At 36.1% G+C, this 18,776-nt stretch overlaps 1 protein-coding gene across 1 annotated transcript in view; it reads left to right on the top strand.

The window, feature by feature from the left end:
• The window catches only part of LOC123242663 (LIM domain only protein 7-like), a 152,413-nt gene that overhangs the window by 72,401 nt on the left and 61,236 nt on the right, over positions 1-18,776 (top strand). The window contains exon 3 of the mRNA XM_044670587.1: positions 11,436-11,506. Within this exon, the coding sequence (XP_044526522.1) occupies positions 11,436-11,506 (71 nt within the window). The remainder of the gene's footprint in view (positions 1-11,435; positions 11,507-18,776) is intronic.

Genomic DNA, 18,776 nt, shown 5'->3' with positions numbered 1-18,776 from the left:
TTCCTTCCTTCCTTCCTTCCTTCCTTCCTTCCTTCCTTCCTTCCTTCCTTCCTTCCTTCCTTCCTTCCTTCCTTCCTTCCTTCCTTCCTTCCTCATGGAATATACTCCTATGTCTCCAGTTATTATAATCCCTAGGCTCCTTTTAAGTGGAATTCAAATACCACCTCTGATGTGAGGCCTTTCCCATTCTCTCTTCCTGCAAATACAAGTGTATATTATGGGTATACTTATATGTGTACATATTGTTTCTAGAGAGCAGTGATATAAGCTTCTAGAGAGCAGTGATGGTTCTATTTTTTTACTCTGTGTCTCAACTACTAGTCCATGGGCTGGCACATAATAGCATTTTAATAAACTCTTGTTGGTTGAAATTAGAGCCAGTAATGCTAGTACTGGGCAAAAGTAATTCAGTTATGGCCTTAAATATTATGAAACATGATGTGCCTTGATGCTTATGCAGAACTATTGTTATATTGTTAGAGCAATGTTTTGTTAACATGACTTGCTGAATGTACAATGTTAGTTAACCAAGCAGTCCGCTATAATTCAGTGGTTGAACCACATTTTGAAAAGATGCTTAGCTTAACATGCCATTCTGACCACTCATTTCAAAACAGGGCTAGGATTTTTTAGTGGAAATTTCCATGTCTTCAAAGGGTCATATTTGAAATTTATAAAATGATTTATATAAGCAGTAGTTAAGTCTGTAAATATTTTGTAGGCAAATGAAAGTTTTTGTTAATTATCTTCAACTCACAACTTGTTAGGCTTTCCTCCAAAAATGCTATTCCCCCTTTTCTTTCTTTAAAAAGCAAAACCAAAGTAATCCAAACTTACTTTAAAGCCATTTGAAAGTAAGAACAACAAAAATGTTAATGATTCCAGCATTTGATTGTTTATATAAATGGTGAGCCTGGGGCCTACGGAAATATGTTATTTGAGAGGTGCTGGTCTTCCTTTTAAAAAATGTGTTATGTCTAATAGCCGAAATTGTGTATCTGGGATTATTTCCTTTTTGTTAATTTTTAACCTTTCTTTTATGGTACTTATTAAAAATGTAAGCATCTGATTAAGGAATCATCTTAAAATCCATGACCCTTTAATTAAAAAAAAAAAGGTTTATCAGATAATTTCCCTTTAGCATTAAGGAGGATTAGGTGCTAAAATGGGAAAGGACATTGGTCAAAAAGCAGATGAAGGAGAATAGAGGTACTGAGAGAAGGATGCTTGAGGCTCCATATTTTGTCTTTAAAGTGTTTCATGGGCTGTCATGTGAAGTAAAGACTGGAGTTGTTACACTTGGTTCCAGAGAGTAAACCAGAAACACTGGGTAGAAGTTATAAAGAAGTCAATTTTGGCTTCATGCCAGGGAAAACTTCTTAGCAATTAAGACCTCTTTAAAAGTAGGATGAAATGTTTTGGGATATGGCGAAATTCTCCTTCCTTCAAGGTCTTCAAGCAGAGGCTGGGTATGCTATAGTGGGAGGATTCCTTTTATATATGGGTTAGAGTGGATAAGATCAGTAGAGTTAAACTCAAATAGAGTTAAAGGCCCAGCAGTTGGTACTTAAGGATCAGGGCAGGGGCATGGGACAGGGGATATTAAATTAGTTTTAAAATGAAATGTTATTTATGTTTTTATTTTATTTTTTTATTTAGTTGGTTAAATATTTCCCAATTACATTTTAATCAGACTCTACTTAGGAGTTCTGTGGTCCACATGTATATGCCCTTAAAACACTTTTGGATTAGATGGCTACCTTGAGGTCCATTCTAGCTCTCAAATTCTGTGAATCTTGTAGCATAAATAATGTTTTCTTTCTTTTTTTCGTGCAAATCAAGGCTGTCCAAAATATATTCCTTGTTGTTTCTTCATGTAAACACCTCTTCCTAATGAAGCCTTTAATAAGGAGCTAACTATAAACATGTGTGTATTTTGACATATTGAAATGATTTGGTGTGTATCAGAAAAGCAATTGCACATTCAGCTGACCTTTCAAAGGCAAGCATCCTAGGCCACCCAGTTTGGAATCATGTATGATTCCTAGTTAAAGCAGGTTGGAAGATAAGTGTGCTCCCCTTTGATGAACTAGGTCTGATGACTTATTTTTTGAAGTGCAGCAACATATGGCAAAGAATGCTTTTGGAGTTTAAACCTGTTGTCCTCACAAGTATTAGGAAACGAATTGAAAACAAGCTCTGAAAATGAAAAGAATTGCATGTTATCTTAGTCTTCTGAATAGCTTTGTTGATTTTCCCACCCATTTGGTATGAAGTGGTCTCTGAGGAGCTCTTAGCATACTTGGGATCTAAGTCTGGGAGATTATACAGTAAACTTTTAAGTCAGGGTTGGGGCCAAGGGAGTTTAAGGAAAACTCGTGGAGCAGGCTTGCTTCTTATGGCATTGAGCAATATATATCCCAACAGGTTTTTAAATGGAGTCTGGACCAAGCTGAAAGGGGCATCAATTATAAAATTTGCAAAAACTTTGAGACCATTATCTTATATTTCTCCTGACTCCAAAGGTAATTTCTTTTACAATAAGTCAGAGCAGTACCTGTAGCTGAAAGCAGACTTTGCCTGCACAGAAAGATCTGCTGTTTGCTTGCTTTTTAGCCAGCCAGTGATTCTCTGGAAACTGGAGGTGGTAAGACAGGTTTGGTGGTAATGTTTGCTTAGAATAGGGTAGCTAAGCCCACAGCTCCACCCTTCATTTGCTTTGGTAGACTAGTTGTCCCTTAGTCTATGAAACCTGAATTCCCTAACTTCTACTACTATTCACTGCTATGGTGAGAGATCCTTTAGAACAGGCTGCCTTCTAAGAAATTTAATGAAATACAATGTAGTCATAGTAACTTGGACTTATTCTAAGTGTTCTCACACAGTATTTTCTTCTGGAAGGTTGGTAGGGTAAGGTGTTGATTTTTCCCTGTTTTCATGTGTGTGGAAACTGAACAGTAAAATGATTTGTGAGAATTGTTCAGTTAGAGATGGAGCCTAAGTTATAATCTAGCACTCTTCACTACTCTGGTTAATGGGCTCATGGAAGAACTAGCAGGACAAGGGCCAAATATACTTTTATTGAACTGGCACAAAAACATATGAAAAGATGAACAAGAAGAAAATCTTGGTATTTGAGAATACAAGATGCCACTGTTCTGTCAGTAACAGTTTTTTTTTTGAGCCTTTACCTTTAAGGGGGAAGTTTTTAATGTTTAATTGCTATGAATCACTTAGTCTCATTACATAAATGCATCACACCTTGAATAACTTGCTAATGAGTAAGGTTCCCAACAATTGAAAGACTAGTTGAGTCATATTTAAGTTGAAATGACTTTATGTATGCTTATGCTTTTAATACTTTTAACAACTCTTTCACAATGTTTGAAACCATTGAAAAAATGGTTGATTCATTTTATATATGACATAGCATTGGTATTTTAAAGAATTAACCATAAGCTACATCTCCAGCTGTAATTTGGAACTGACAAGGGTATATCCAGTTTAATTGCTTGGATATAGAAGATACTCCTTCCATGATGTCATAGCCTAATTTCTTTCCTTGATTAAAGGTTGTCCTTTTTGGCAAAGACATATGTCTGGATACAACTTCCCCTCTGGTCATTCTACATAATAATAGTAGAACACTTACTACGATCTTAAAATAGCATATCACAAGTCACTACCATTTGGAGCATAGAGATAAGTAGGGTTTTTTCCTCTTTAAAATTTTTATTTTAAACAACAGCAACAACAAAAAGCATTTCCCTATAAGCGATAGAGTTCAAAAAGGATTTCAGGAAATGATTAATCTATTTCATACCACTTAAAATATATAATAAAACCCATATAGATGACTTTCAAAATTGTCCTGCTTTTCTGTGTTTTCTTTCGAATTTAGTGTGTTCTTTTCTGTGCTTTTAAGATGTTTCAATAAACTGAGTCCAGAAAAACAAGTTCACAAAGTGCTCATGCCCCAAAATGCATGTCTCATTTTATACCTTAAATCCATCACTTCTCTTGTCAGAAGGTATGTAGTATGCTTCATATATCATATGGAGATCTGATTGGTCATTGCATTGATCAGGATTCTTCAGTTTTTCAAAGGAGTTTTTCTTTACAATGCGTTGGTCTTTGCTTTGCTCTCTTGGTTCTGTTTTCTTTACTTTATCAGTTCATACAACCCAATGTTTGCATTTTTCTTTTTTGTTAATTTTTTTTGTAGCAAAGTAATATTATATTCATATACAAGTTTGTTCATTTCTCTTTTGGTGGGCACTTCCTTAGATTCCATTTTCTTTTCTTTCCTTTGTTTTGCTTACAGCTATTCTTTTCTTTTCTTTCCTAATATTTTCTTCTTACTTCCTTTCCTCTCCCCCAAATCTCCAATGCCCTTTCTCCCATGTTTGTATATACTTCTCATAGATCCTAATTATGATAAATAGTAAGTTATAAACATTCTTCCTTTTTATATTAATATATCCCCTTTATTATTTTTCTCTTCAAACTCTTAGGCTTTTGCTCCTATGTTTTTCATATTTAACTCACTTAATGCCATTTGAAGTATCTAGATTTCTCTTGACTTTTGTATTTAAAGTTCTTACTCAGTTCTGATCTTTGAATAGAAAATACTTTAAGATCCATTCCATTAGATGTCTTCTCCCTCCCCCTCCTCCCCACCCCATTCTTTTCCTCTTATCGTTTTGAGAAATTTATTTAAAACTAAAAAGGTAGGTTGTAGTTGTTATGGAATTACTTTCTTTGGGATGGGACAATTCTACTTAGAATTGCAATGGAATGACTTCTTTGTGAAGATCCTTTGATTTGTAATAATTTTGTTCAAATTCAATTAAAAATTTTACTTAAACTTTTAAGTTTATTAAACTTTTCCAGCTTTAGTTCCTGAATTGGGATTTTATATCAGAGCCAGGCTTTGTCCATCACTCCACTTTTGAGTGGAATAGTTGATCTAGTTTAGTTTCTTCTTGAGTCATTAGTTTCTTAGGTCATCTCTGTCCAGCCTTCATCTTCTCCCAGAGTTTACCCTTCTCCTTTCTCTATTTTTGAGGTTCAGAGTCATCAATCTTCAGGGCTTTCTAGGGCATCGGAGCCTGGGGTGACCCAGTCTGACCCACTTGAATTATTATTATTCCCCAGGTCTTCCTAGGGACCTGCTATGGATTTACAACCATTCTGGATCTTTCCCTGGAGAGCCCTCCATTTTTACTGCCTCCAGACAGAAAGCTCTGAGGACAAGTTGCTCTGGTGAGCATGGGAGGCTGGGCTTTCATGGCAGGGCTGATATCAGCTTTGCTGGCAGTCACTTTCCCTACTGCCCATAGTCTTCTTGCTTTGTGCAGTTTAAAGATGGAAAAACTACTCAATATAGAGTTTCATTTAATTTCTTGATCATTGTTTCATCTTGTATGAATTTTGGGTTTTTGTTAGATTAGGTGTGGGGAAGCCAGATATCCTGACTCAGTTCATTTTGGCTAAAAGATAAGAGTTTTTAGGATCTCTATGACATGTTTCAAAAATGTCAACAATATTTTTCAACCCTTTTTGGTGAGAGGTAGCATGGTGCCTTGGATAGAAAGCTGGCCCCAGAGCCAGAGTAGCTTCTGACACAAATAGTGTGAATCTGGGTACATTATTTTATTTTTTCTGTTTTCTGAGCAACTTTCTCCAAGTTGCAGTAAAGGAGCAGACCTACATTTATAGAGAAAATTCCTCATTAGAAGAGACTTTCAACCTGGGTTCTAATATTTATTTTTAAAAATAAATATATTTTGAAAACACTATTTCAGTAGAATTGGTTTCCTTTATAATTCCATATATTTTATTTTATTCATGTTCAGTAGAGTCTTAGGCAATAATTCTGATCAATAAAAAGTTAATTTTTATATTACCTTCTCATGAATTCTAATTTTAATATTAGGATATAATAAAATATTCTTAACACTAAATGTATACTTAGAAAATTAAATTTTTTTGATGCAGAAGTATTTCAGGATCATGAAATAATATTATTGTATAGTTGTGGAAGAATATGAATAATTTCTCATATATAATTAGGGCTATAATATTTTGAAAAATGCTTTATATATGTTACTATAATATATATGAATATACATTGAGACTCTTTTTAGTCTTAACCTTGAAATTTATAGCTTTAAAAAATAATTCCTTAATACAATTTTGCTCCTTTTTTATGAAGAGCAAAGAGCTAGGCACATAGTCATGCATACTTGTGATCTCTGTTACTTGGGGACACTGAGACTGTGAATGGGTTAAGCTCAGAAGTGCTGAGTTGTCATATCCACATTAAATCACACACTAATATCCCAGTGAGCACCTGAGAGTGAAGAGCCACCAGGCTACCTAAAGAGAAAGGATTTGGCCCAGGATAGAAGAGAGTTGGTCAAAGCTTTCAGGCTAAATGGTATTGGTCATTGTGAGAAAATGGGCACTGTGCTGAGAGAGAGAGAGTTAAAAAAAATATGGATATTTGACCTTTCTATTTGTTTTGATTTGGGATAATATACAAACCATTCACAGTGTCTAGGTAGTCTTTAAAACTTGTCTGGTTAAATTTCTCCTTGTGTGTACTTAAGGTCATTTGGGAGCTGGATCACCATAATGTAAGTAGACCAAAGTTATCAAGAATCCTCAGGGAATGAGTCATTGTGGAGTATTTATTTTGATACCTGAAGGTTTATAAACTTTTGAGCATCAATACTTTTTTTTTAGCTAACATTGGCAATGGAAAGATTTATAAAATGTTATCATACAGTGTCCCAAAAATCTTAGTGTAGGTTTAAACTTTAATATGTTAAACTTCTGGGTCACCCTATAGTACATCCTTTGTGGACGTGGTTTGTGTAGTGCCCAGTCTTTGTGGGAGACAGCACCTTTCTTTTTCTCTTCTTTCTTTCTTCTTTATCATCATAACACAACCCTTTTTTTTAACCAAGTGTCCCTTGAATGATACAAACTTTTTTTGCTGACCAAAGCTTTTTGTTAGGACCAGCTGTTATTTACTGTGCTATAATATAGTGACACCCTCATGAGTTATTGAGGTATTTCTATGACCTTCTTGTATTGAATAGCTCCAGCTTTATGTGATTTTTTGAATGTGTATCCCCCAAATTTTAATTTATTTTTTTGTTCTTGTCAGATGCCACTTGTGGGCACACATGCGTGTGTGTGTGTGTGTGTGTGTGTGTGTGTGTGTGTGTGTGTGTATGCGCTCATGTGCTAGCAGTATATCCAGAATCACAGAGTTGGAAACTGACCCTTAGGGGTCATGCAGGCCTGCCCCTTCCTGACCAAATTTATTTTTAATTTTCTAATTTCTCAGCTATGTTCTAAATTTATGTGCTTGCTGAATAACTTTAGTTCTAGATATATGAGCACTTGTCATGCGTTTACTAACTTTCATCAACTTTCATTGCAATTCATGAAAAATTTGTGACTAGGAAAGATGCTAGGTGCCTACAATGGGCAGACCATTGCTCTAACTGTTGGACAAAATATAAAGCACAGTAAGATGGACTCCAACATCTTATAGCTTTTATTTTAATTAGGAGATAAGACATATAAAGAGGTGACCATAATAAAAAGTCTTGCATGGTGAATACATTAAAAAAGTATAAATGAAAGGCTATCTGAATTTTTTTAAAAGAGGAAAAATTATCCCTAATAGGATCATGGATAACTTGCATGAGAAGCAGTATGGGAGTAATGGATAAACTAGACTAGATTAGATAAAGTATTTGTTAAGTGTTTACTATGTGTGAAGAACTGTGCTAAATGCTGGGAATACAGATAAAAGCAAAAAGAAAGGTAGTCTCCAGACCCTGCCCTCAGAGTGCTTACATGCAAATCCTGGGAAGACCATATTTAAAAGGGATCTTAAAAGGATGAAAATCAGGTGAAAGATACAACAGTAGTCCATAGAGGCAGGAGTTGAGCTAGTCTAGATGTGAACATAGCTGGAATGGGTACTTCCTCAAATGGTAGGAAAAGAAAGGCACAGAGATGGAGATGATTGCAGCGTGGGAAAGACTTTGGGAAAGAGATCATAAATAGTCTGGATAGTCAGGGTATTAGACTTGGAGGCAGGAAGATCTGAGATCAATCTTATATCTAATACTTGCCAATTATATGACCATAGATAGAATCTTCCTGACTCTAGACCCTGCAGTCAGTCCACTGTGCTACCTAGCTGCTGTATCCTTCTGTTCCCTTTATAATCAGCATCTTACTACTGTCAAGGTGGATAAAGAAATCTGCCCTTTGTGACTGAAGAAAAGGGTTAGAATGTAAACTCACCCACTGTAGACATAACTGAGAACATCTCATTATAACTTCTGTTATAGGTAGGAGAGAATGGGGATGTTATGTGTCTCATCCTTTTCCTACATGATTTGATCTCCTTGCAAGGTCTCTATCATTTAAAAGCTTTTCTTGTTTTCTGTAGTTTATAGATAGGAGCATACAGATTAGAAGGTGGTGATGTCTACTAAATGGTGTTCTTAAATTTTTCTGAATCAATGTTATGTCTCGGGGATTAGAAGCAAAAGCTTGATCTGTGGTAATGATCCAGTTCCAGTAGTTTTGCTGTCTGAGTTTCCCAGTTATTTTCACATTTGTATTGATAGAATGGGGATTTGTCTGTCAGACCATAAAAGACAGTAAATTTATAAGGTATAATTCTAGTCACCAGGTCATGTCTTGCTAGTATTTCATAGGTGCCAAATTTTTATAGCCTGTGGTGATGTACTGCAGATTCACTACCATTTCCTTGCATATGTTGATTACTAAGCCTTGGCTCCTAAAGGATAACCCTTCTGTAGTTTCTGGTGGAAGTGCCTTGGTCCTGAATTTTGTAAATCTCTGTTTTCACAAATAAATTTTCATGATTGACCTTTTCAGTTCTTCTGTATTAACTGAGTTCATGTGGCTATCCTCCATAAAATACGTCTTATTTTACTCTTGGACTTAGTTATTTCATGGGCTTTCTCTGGAGGTAAGCCACTTTTATTTATATTTGTCAAATCCAATGACATGACCAGCTTTTATTACAGCTTAGTGAGGTGATGCCAGCTTTCCCCAAAGGTATTTCTATAATAGGATTTTTGACCTCTTGATCATGCACTCCAAAATTTTTTATCAACTGTCTTTTTCCCTTTTTGACTTGGAAGCTTTAATCTTTCTATAACTACCTTAGTGTGATGGGCTCTATGTTTTTGTTAATATTGTACAGATTTTTATTAATGTAATTTCTGGGTTATTTATGATCACATTAAAATTCCAAAAGTGCATATTAAGATTTTCATTGCATTAAATGTGTTTTCCCCTTTCAGCTTTGATTTCAGTATCTAGTAAGTCTCTTAACATATTTAGCCCCAGCCTTCTCCTGGATTTCTTTATGCTCATATATCTTGGAGAACACATAGATATTTGAAAGTATTCCCTTTATCTGCTCATTCAACATGACCTCTATATTTAAGCTAAAAGTCTTTATTCTTTAGCTTTCCTTGGTGTATATATGAATACTTTTATCCTCATTCAGTCTAAGTGACATTTTGACATTACTCTAAGTGGTATGCTTGGTCATTTTCCCTTTGTCTCCTTTGTCCCACTTGCCCAATCTTTCATGGATTTGATGCCAGTTCATTTATACTTTTAAGGATTGGTAGGATTTGAATGAGTGGAAGTTGATCTGGAGAACATTTAAGAAATAGGGAACAGTACAGTCAGAGGAATAGATGTGATAAATTCTAGGTTGCAATTGGCAGAATAGTAAATAATCCTTTTTGAATAGTGTGAGGAAAGATAGACTTGTACCACATTATAGAGAAGTTTGTGAATTTTAATAGGCAGGGAAAGTCAATATTTTTGAGTGGAGAGACAAATCTATGTATAATGAAGATTAGTTTGACAGAGCTATAGAGGATGGATTTGAGAGATGGGAAGCAGTGGGTGATAGGAGAAGCATAAACAGCTTTAGGGGCCTGTTGCAATAATCCAGATAGATGATATGCCATTCTATACTAGTTTGGTAGTGGAAATAAAGAGGAAGGCAGATATATAAAAGGTATTGTTTAGATAATTACATATAAGCACTAAGGGAAGGAATCAAATCCCATACCACAAATTTGGGGTTCTCTGGGAAAAGGCTGAAGCTAGTACAAGTTGCTTAAGTAACCTGTTTGCATTTAGTCATCTTAAGGATCATGACAGTAGCCCTAGAGGTGTGTAGGAATGCTAGGTAGATCACTTCCTGGGCTTCAAACTAGTTAAGGAAGCATTGCTTATCTATATTTGTTCTAAGAACAGCATCCCTTGCTTCACCTTTTTGCCCTGGTTTAGAGGATCAATTAATGGGAAAATCACTCTTAAACTCTTCACATAATTAAATTAAATGACCTTGTTTTTAGTCATTCAGTGTTTATGGACCATATATTTTGAGGAAATATACAGGTAAGATCCATAGAAAAGCATAAGAATGGTTATTGCTGCACTGATTGGCTATAGGCTAGAGACTTATAGGTTTTAAATATTGCATTGAATCTTCTAATATATCCTTATGCTGTATTGCTACTGTAAGTGAAGTTCATCCTCTTCTTGTTTAAAAAAATCTTAGAAGTAGAATGCTAGGGGGCAGCTGGGTAGCTCAGTGGAGTGAGAGTCAGGCCTAGAGATGGGAGGTCCTAGGTTCAAACCCGGCCTCAGCCACTTCCCAGCTGTGTGACCCTGGGCAAGTCACTTGACCCCCATTGCCCACCCTTACCACTCTTCCACCTATGAGACAATACACCGAAGTACAAGGGTTTAAAAAAAACAAAACAAAAAAAAACCTTTAAAAAAAAAAGAAGTAGAATGTTACTCATAGCACATAAAATATATATTACTTATACTTTTTACATAATAAAAATAATATATATAAAGCATCTACTATATACCAGGCACTGTGATTAGTGATTTACAATTATTATGTAATTTGATTCTCACAAGAATCCTCAGAGATAAGTGCAAATGGGATTATTATCCCCATTTTACAGATGAGAAATCTGAGGCAGAGGTCAAATGACCTGCCCAGAGTCACAAATTTAGCAAGTGTCTGAGTCTGGATTTGAAGTCAGGTCTCTGTGACTCTAGGCCAAGCACTCTATCCACCATTAGGAACAGCTACTTAACATCTCACGTTGTGTATTTAATAAAAGCCTATGCTACAGAAGGTGGTGTAGTTGCTCATACTGAAACAGTTAATCTCTCAATAAGGTTAATTTCTTCCCCTGGGAAAACATTTGTTGATAATATTGAAAAACATTCCAAGTATGCAAATTATTCAATCTGATATTCAGATATTTTTATTCAACTTGTTGGTAGCCCTGAATAAAGTTGACATTAAAATTTTTTTTTTTTAGGCAGTTACTGAGAAAAACTTTGAAAACAAGGATTTTCGAGCATCTCTAGAAAATGGTGTCCTGTTGTGTGAGTAAGTATGTCAACTGATGGTTTTTTAATTATTAAAAAGGGTTGATTTTTTTTCCTTAGGAAATTAGCTTTGTTTTATTCTGTGGCTCCAGATTGTAATCTGATCTCCAGCCAGCTTTCCTATAAAATGTGCGCTGTTCGCCACAAGGAGGATTAGGAAAAAGAGTATAAACTGCTTTGTTTTCTTTCTGGATAATCTAGCCCAATAGATATATCTGCTGTAGATACTTATATGTTTTAGATAGATTTCAGCAAAGCATTTGCCAGAAAATTTTATGCTGCCTGGAGAACAAAGTGTAGAGATGGACACTAAAGTAGATTTAACAAATCCACTTGTCCCTTGGAAGAAGGAATAGATTTATCTTTCCTGGCCCCATAGGCACAACTAGTAGCAATCTGATTAGACTGGTCACAACGTTTGGTCCTTAAATCTTCAGTATGCAGGAAGGTTGAGAGTAGAGATGACATATAAAATGTATGTTACTTTTGTAAAGTTGGTAATATACATATAATTTTTAGACAATAATAGTTAATATTTATATAGCATTTACTATGTATCATGCACTGTGGTAAATGATTTACAATGATTATTTAATTTGTTCCTTGCTACACTCCTGAGAGATAGGTGCTATTTTATCCTGATTTTTTGTCTGGGGCAAACAGAGTCCAAGTATCTGAGTGCAGATTTGAACTCAGTTCTTTTTGACTCTATAAATTAGGTGGCTTCACTAACACATTGACTGACAATTGGAATCTCACAAAGTCTTGATAGGTTGATTTGAATGTGATGAACCTAAATCATCCTAATCAGATGAATGTTAATAGAAAGGATTAGAAAATTCCATGCTTGTGAGGTTGGGGGTTTGAACCCAAGTATGATGGAGTCATGGTTTGATAACTGTGAAAAAAGATCCAAGGATTTTAGTGATTTGCAAGCTTAGAGTAAGTTAACATTGCAAAGCTGAAGCCAAAAAATCTAATATGATCTTTGACTGCATTGACAGGGGTCCAGGACTAAGGGGTTGCTACCCACTGTATTCTGTCTTGGTCAGATCACATCTTAAGTAGTAGCTCCGGGCATCACATTTTAGGTTGTGCATTAGTGAGCTGGAGAGCCTCCCGAAATGGGTTGGCAGGATGGTGAGATAATATGACTATCCTCTAAGAGGACTGGATATATTTAACCTGGAGAAGAGAAAGCTTTGGGAACACATGGTAACTTCAGATATTTGAAGGGCAGTGCCTTAGAAGAGGGAATAAATTTGTTTTTCTTGACTCCATAGGACAGACTGAAGAATAGTGACTTATAGTTGCAGAGATGGCATATTTCTGTGTACTGTAAGGGAACTTTTCCTATCACTTTTAGCAGTTCTGTAACAGGATAGGCTTCTTTGGTATGTTTTTTCACAATAGGAAGTCTTTAAGTAGAGACTGAATAATTACTTGCTGGGTATGTTGTAGTGGCACACACTGAACTAGAGCCATGTTGGTGAACCCAAGGCATGTGTACAGGCATGTGCTGGAGGGGGCTACTTCATTTCCCCTTTTCACAGCACCTGAGGACATTTTTCACATGACTCACCCTTCTGCCCAGCAGCCCAATGGGAGTGCTTCCTCTCTTTCCTTTCTGGAGTAAGGGGTGGGGTCAAATGGGTTGCAGTTTGGGCACTTTATCTCTAAAAGGTTTGCCATCACTCAATTAGAGGGTATCTGAGGGCTCTTTTAACTTGGAAATGATGTGATTCTGTGACTAGATGAGTATATTTCACCAATTCTAGAAAAACAATTTAAATGAAACACTATGGGCCAGTTCTGCCATTCTTTGTATATAAAGTATACATTCTTTTCCATACAAAATTATTATTTTAATGTTATTATTGTAAGGATGGGGGATGGGACAAAATGAGTAAATAGTGTAAATAATGTAAATTTTATATATACCTTTAATATAGGTTTGAAAAGTAGAGTAGAATTGTAAATAATAGTCCCTAACCATGTAGATACTGTAGCATACTAATAATTTAGCAGATAATTAGAAGATTAGACATAGGGAAAGTGCAGAAAGGACTAGGGAAGTTCAAAAATTTTTAGCGAGCTAGTGCAGGGAAAGCACAAGAATAAAATATATAACTGTTGTTGGATAGATAACTAAGAATACTAACATACTAAAATAGATTCTCAATATAAAAAACTAACATTGCATTTAAAACATAGGTAGTTTAAACATAATTTGATAACAGCTAGGAATAATAAGATAGTTGTATTGCATTACTTGATAGACATTAAAAGTAGAAACAAGTTAAAATTCTGTTAAAATCAGAGATATGTTAAATAATAACTTAGAAGAGTTTAAGGATAAGAAAATTGTTTAAGTGTAAACTTAGACATTGTGTTCAATGGAAAATTTTTCGTGTTACAAAATTGTTTTGTACCCTGTAAAAATTGTTATATAAATCACAACCCTCATCCCCTGACCAACCTCTCCAAACCCGATCTTAGAATAGGAATAGATAGATAATTAGTATAGTGATAAGACAAGATGAGGATTTATTTCTTTGGAGGGAGGGGGAACATAAGATAGGAATAGGAAATAGTGATGCATGAATTAGTGGAACTTTTGGAAAAAGTCCCACCACACAAAACCAGTATAGTGTAAGGATGGGGGATGGGACAAAAAGAGCCAGAAGAAGACCTTTGGTGACAGTTGGTGGCAGTTAAGACCAGAGAGAATTCTGGGTAATTCTCTGGAGGAGGAAGAGGAAGAAGGACTGCCAGTGGAGGACTGAGAGATGGAGGAGGAGAACATCTCAGCTCGAATCCAGTCCTGAGGATCTTTATTTGGACTCTGAAACCCTGATTCCCTGGTCAAAGGCATCCCATCGCTTCTCACCCAGCAAGACTTCAATCATCCACTAAGTTTTAGGACTCCATTTTGGGAGTCATCTCTTGGGCTCCTTCCCCCATTACCCACCTTGCTGAGAGACCCTTTCCCGTCTAACTTACAATTATAGAAAAGGATAGAAATAGAAACAGAAACTGAAGGAGAAATGGGGAGGGGAGACGCTTGGGAGCAGGAACCCCAAAGGTTCCCACCTGACTGATGGACCCCATAGAAATAGAGAAGAGGGCACCCAAAATCCCTCTGCCCTTCACCCCTTTCCCTAAGCCCTGAATTGCAAAGAATGAAAGCCATTCATTAGTCAGATAGTGTTCCAGAGTGCCTGAGACGAGGGGGAGGGAATCACAGCTTGGTCTGGTTGCCTCCATCTTGGAGCCAGACTACCTGCTGTGAAGTTGGCTGACCTCTGGGAAGGCTTGCAAGAACCCTGCCCTCATTCAGAATCGGATTGGGGTACTTAATACCTCCTCTTATAGGGAAGCCTCGCCCCTAACTCCTGTGGGACAGCATGACCATCCAGGTCACCTAGTTTTGGGGTGACACCCCCTCAAAGTCTTAGCAGCAGTGCATGTTTGGCAAGAGGGGAGAGCTAGAAGAGAGTCTCCCACATAGACTCTCTCTATCTCCCCTTCTATCATAACATTTGGGTACTGGCTCTGTTAATTCTTATATTATCAATAGTAATCTAATTTGAATACAAAATTGTTATTTTAATATTATTAATAATAATCTAACCACTAGCCATACTATTACTTAGACAGTGCTATTGGTATTATATATCATCTGAGAATTATTTCTTTACACTGCTATACTATGCATGAGTGTCTACTTTATTTTCTGTTCTCCATATGCTTCCAAAGGGTACAAGTATTTGTGGTTAAAAGTAATTTTGAGAAGGGAAAGAGTTAGAATTGCAATTTTTATTTTGCTCACTAGTGTATCTTATTGTGACTATTTCTTTATCTGTTTATTATTCTTAGTATCAGCAAAAATACCTTGGTATAAATCTATATAACTAAATAGAACAATTAAGAAAACTATACTATAATCAGCAGCAACATAATTTTTTGGGGAAGATTGCATATAGTAACCATGAGATAGATCTAACAAAATCTTTACAATGTATTGTCCATTTATTTTAAACAAATGTTTATTGAATACCTTCTATGTGTAAAACTATTCCTCTGTTTTTGATAGCCAAAGTAAAGCAACATGCCAGCCCCAGAATCATGATGCCTGAACAAGTTTGCCTAGTGCAATAGTTATTTTGTGTTGCTTATAGGTGTTTTTTTTTTTTTTGAGGTGGGGAGTGATACAGATAGTAAATATAGCTTGTGCATTATGACTTTAGCTGATGAAAGAGCCAACAGAAGGCCAAAAGAAAGGATGTGACATGCTGGCATAGGTGAGGCTGGTATGTATCCTAGTGGATGGAGTCTTAAACCTGGAGTCAGGAAGCTTGAGTTCAAAACCTGTCTCAGAAACTTACTATGTGAACCAGGCAAGTCATTTTAGTCTCTGCCTGTCTCAGTTCTTTTATTTGTAAAATGGAGATAATATAATAATGGTACCTGTTTCTTAGGGTTGTAATAAGGATCAACTGAGGTATTAAATAATAAAGTACTTTACAAACCTTAAGGTACTATATAATGCTAGCAGTTATTATTAGCTACAGAATCACAAAATTCATTGGAAGCCTCATCCAGTCTACTCCATACCTGAAAAATATAATCCCCATTACAAGAGATATCAAATTAGATCAAACAGATTTTACTTGAAGTTATCCAGTAAGAAGAAACCAACTGCTTCCTCACTAGTTCATTTCACTTAAGGATAGCTCTAATTTCTGGGAAGTTCCCTCTGACACCAAGCTTCAGTTGGTCTTGTTTCAGCTTCTGCCATTGTTCTTGGTTCTTTCCTCTAGAATCAAATAGAGTCATTCTAATCCCTCTTCAACATGATAGCTCTCCTCAAGGATTTTAAATGCTATCATGTTTCTGTTTTCCCTCATCACCAGATCTTCTCTTCTCTAGAGTAATGACCCCTTTTCTTGAACTGATTTCCACATGACATGATCTCAAAGTCCTTTACCATCCTGGTTCTATTAGTTAAAAGGTTTAGGATGAAAATACCTAGATTTGAGTCTATTTCCTCATCTGCATAATGAAGGGATTGTACTAAATGATCTTTGAGGTCCATTCCCATTCTAAATCCTATGATCCTATGATAAATGAGCAGTAAATTGAACTCTAGCACACCCAAACTTCAGGAGCTTTAATTATTTGAAGTTGCCACATAGGTATGAGTGGAATGTGTTCAGGCTTAGCCACCAGAGATGTGTCTGCCAGAGCTAGGTTGTATTTTATTTCTCTTTCCAAGCAGATCATGAGTCCTGACAACTGTGATAAGTCACTAAAGGTAACTATGTGGAAAAAAGAGATATATACAAGGACACCCTAGGAAATAATCTCTGTTCTTTCTGTCCCCTCACTTTGTATATACAGCAATTGTTGTGCCATCTTACAGAGCATCGTGATCCTAGATTAGGTGGTTATCAAGGCATTTGGAGTCTTTCTTTTAGGAATAAAGAACTGATGCATATAGAAAGGCCAATGTGAACAATCACCTAGAGCAGCATTGGCCAAGGTTTTCAAGTTCATGTGCTCAAACTGCAACTTCAAGCTGCCTGTGAGTCCCCTGCATTACCCCAAAGAGTGGAGGGAGGAAGTACTCACTTTGGGTGGCTGGACAGAGAGGTGGAGCATGCAAAAATGCCCATGGTTGCTGGGAAGAGGGGGAACAGAGCAGCTGCTCCCCACCTCATTCTCTCCCTGTGCTGGCTCAGCATGCATGCCAATACTTCACCAACACTGACCTAGAGGGGTGGTGTTCTTGTCCTTTTCTTTTAATTCATTTGAAACACCCTTTGTGATAACAAGTTTAGAATGTTTAAACCTAGTAGGTATTGGTTCCTTTAGTCACCTTCTGCACCTATGATATTTTTCTGCTTAACTATCAAGTTTAATTATATTTAATAATGTGTTCATCATTCTAGACTATTTGTGACTGACCTGTGGTAGAGCCTTCTGATCTCCTTTTGGACTAATTAGCTACAGTTAGACACATTGTATGTTGACCCTAACATCACAATGTCACTTAGATCCTCTTCAAGTGTGAAGGACAATAACCAGTTATTTAGGCATGTTCAAAGGGGGGAGAAAGAGAATTCATTTAAAGATGCAGGGGGAGTTAACTAAAAATAGTCCAAAGTGGTTTATATGCAGTTTTTAGTGATTCATTGCAAAACAACTCTTAAACTGTAAGCTTCAATTCTTTTTTTTTAAATTTTTTTTTTAATTTTAAACCCTTAACTTCTGTGTATTGACTTATAGGTGGAAGATTGGCAAGGGTAGGCAATGGGGGTCAAGTGACTTGCCCAGGGTCACACAGCTGGGAAGTGTCTGAGGCTGGATTTGAACCTAGGACCTCCTGTCTCTAGGCCTGGCTCTCAATCCACTGAGCTACCCAGCTGCCCCCTAGCTTCAATTCTATCTGGGAATGAGTGATATACAATGCGCCTATAAAATAATGAGACAAGTGAATGCATTTTAAAAAAAATCCAATAAGATGAAACACGCATAAACATTATTATTCTTCAAAATGTTTACATTGGGCATCTGTATACTTACTGGAAAGATTCTAAGTGCTCCCCATTGGTCAAAATACATTTGGAATTCTTAGAGAAATTTTTTTTTTAAGATTTAGCTTATAGTACAGGCTGGAAAAATGATCTCAGTACAATTATAATTATACTTCGGATGGTTTAATTTTCATTCAAAGTGTTATTATTAAGCTTGATTACTGACTTTTTGAATTACTTTTAATATTCATATCAAAAAGGACAAAATATGTATGTACAAAAATATATCTCACCACTTTTATTCAGTCATTTCAGTCATGTCCAACTCTTCATAACCCCATCTGGAGTTTTCTTGGCAGAGATATGGCTTGCAGTTTCTTTTTCCAATTCATTTTACAGATTAGGAAATGAAGCCAAACAGGGTTAAGTGACTTGTCCAAGGTCATTCAGATCTTTCTACTTCAGACCCAGCATTCTATGCACTGGGCTACCTAGTTGCCCATATATCACCATTAGACGTTATTAAAAATATGTCACATTCTCTGAGGACAATTGAAAAAAAAACCCCAAAGATACTTTGAACATCATTTCAAAACATTTGCAGCATTATTGGAATCCTTTACCCTAGCTTTTCTCCTCTGCAATCCATTCTTCAGAGATGCCAAAAATGATATTTTTAAAGCACAGATTGATCATATTATTCTTCTACTCAAAAAGCTTCAGTGGATTCTA

The sequence above is a fragment of the Gracilinanus agilis genome, chromosome 3 (genome assembly GCF_016433145.1).
Source record: "Gracilinanus agilis isolate LMUSP501 chromosome 3, AgileGrace, whole genome shotgun sequence".
In the NCBI taxonomy this organism is placed as follows: Eukaryota; Metazoa; Chordata; class Mammalia; order Didelphimorphia; family Didelphidae; genus Gracilinanus; species Gracilinanus agilis.
The sequence above is the reverse complement of the archived record's forward strand: the minus strand, read 5'-3'. Positions and strand labels throughout refer to the sequence as shown.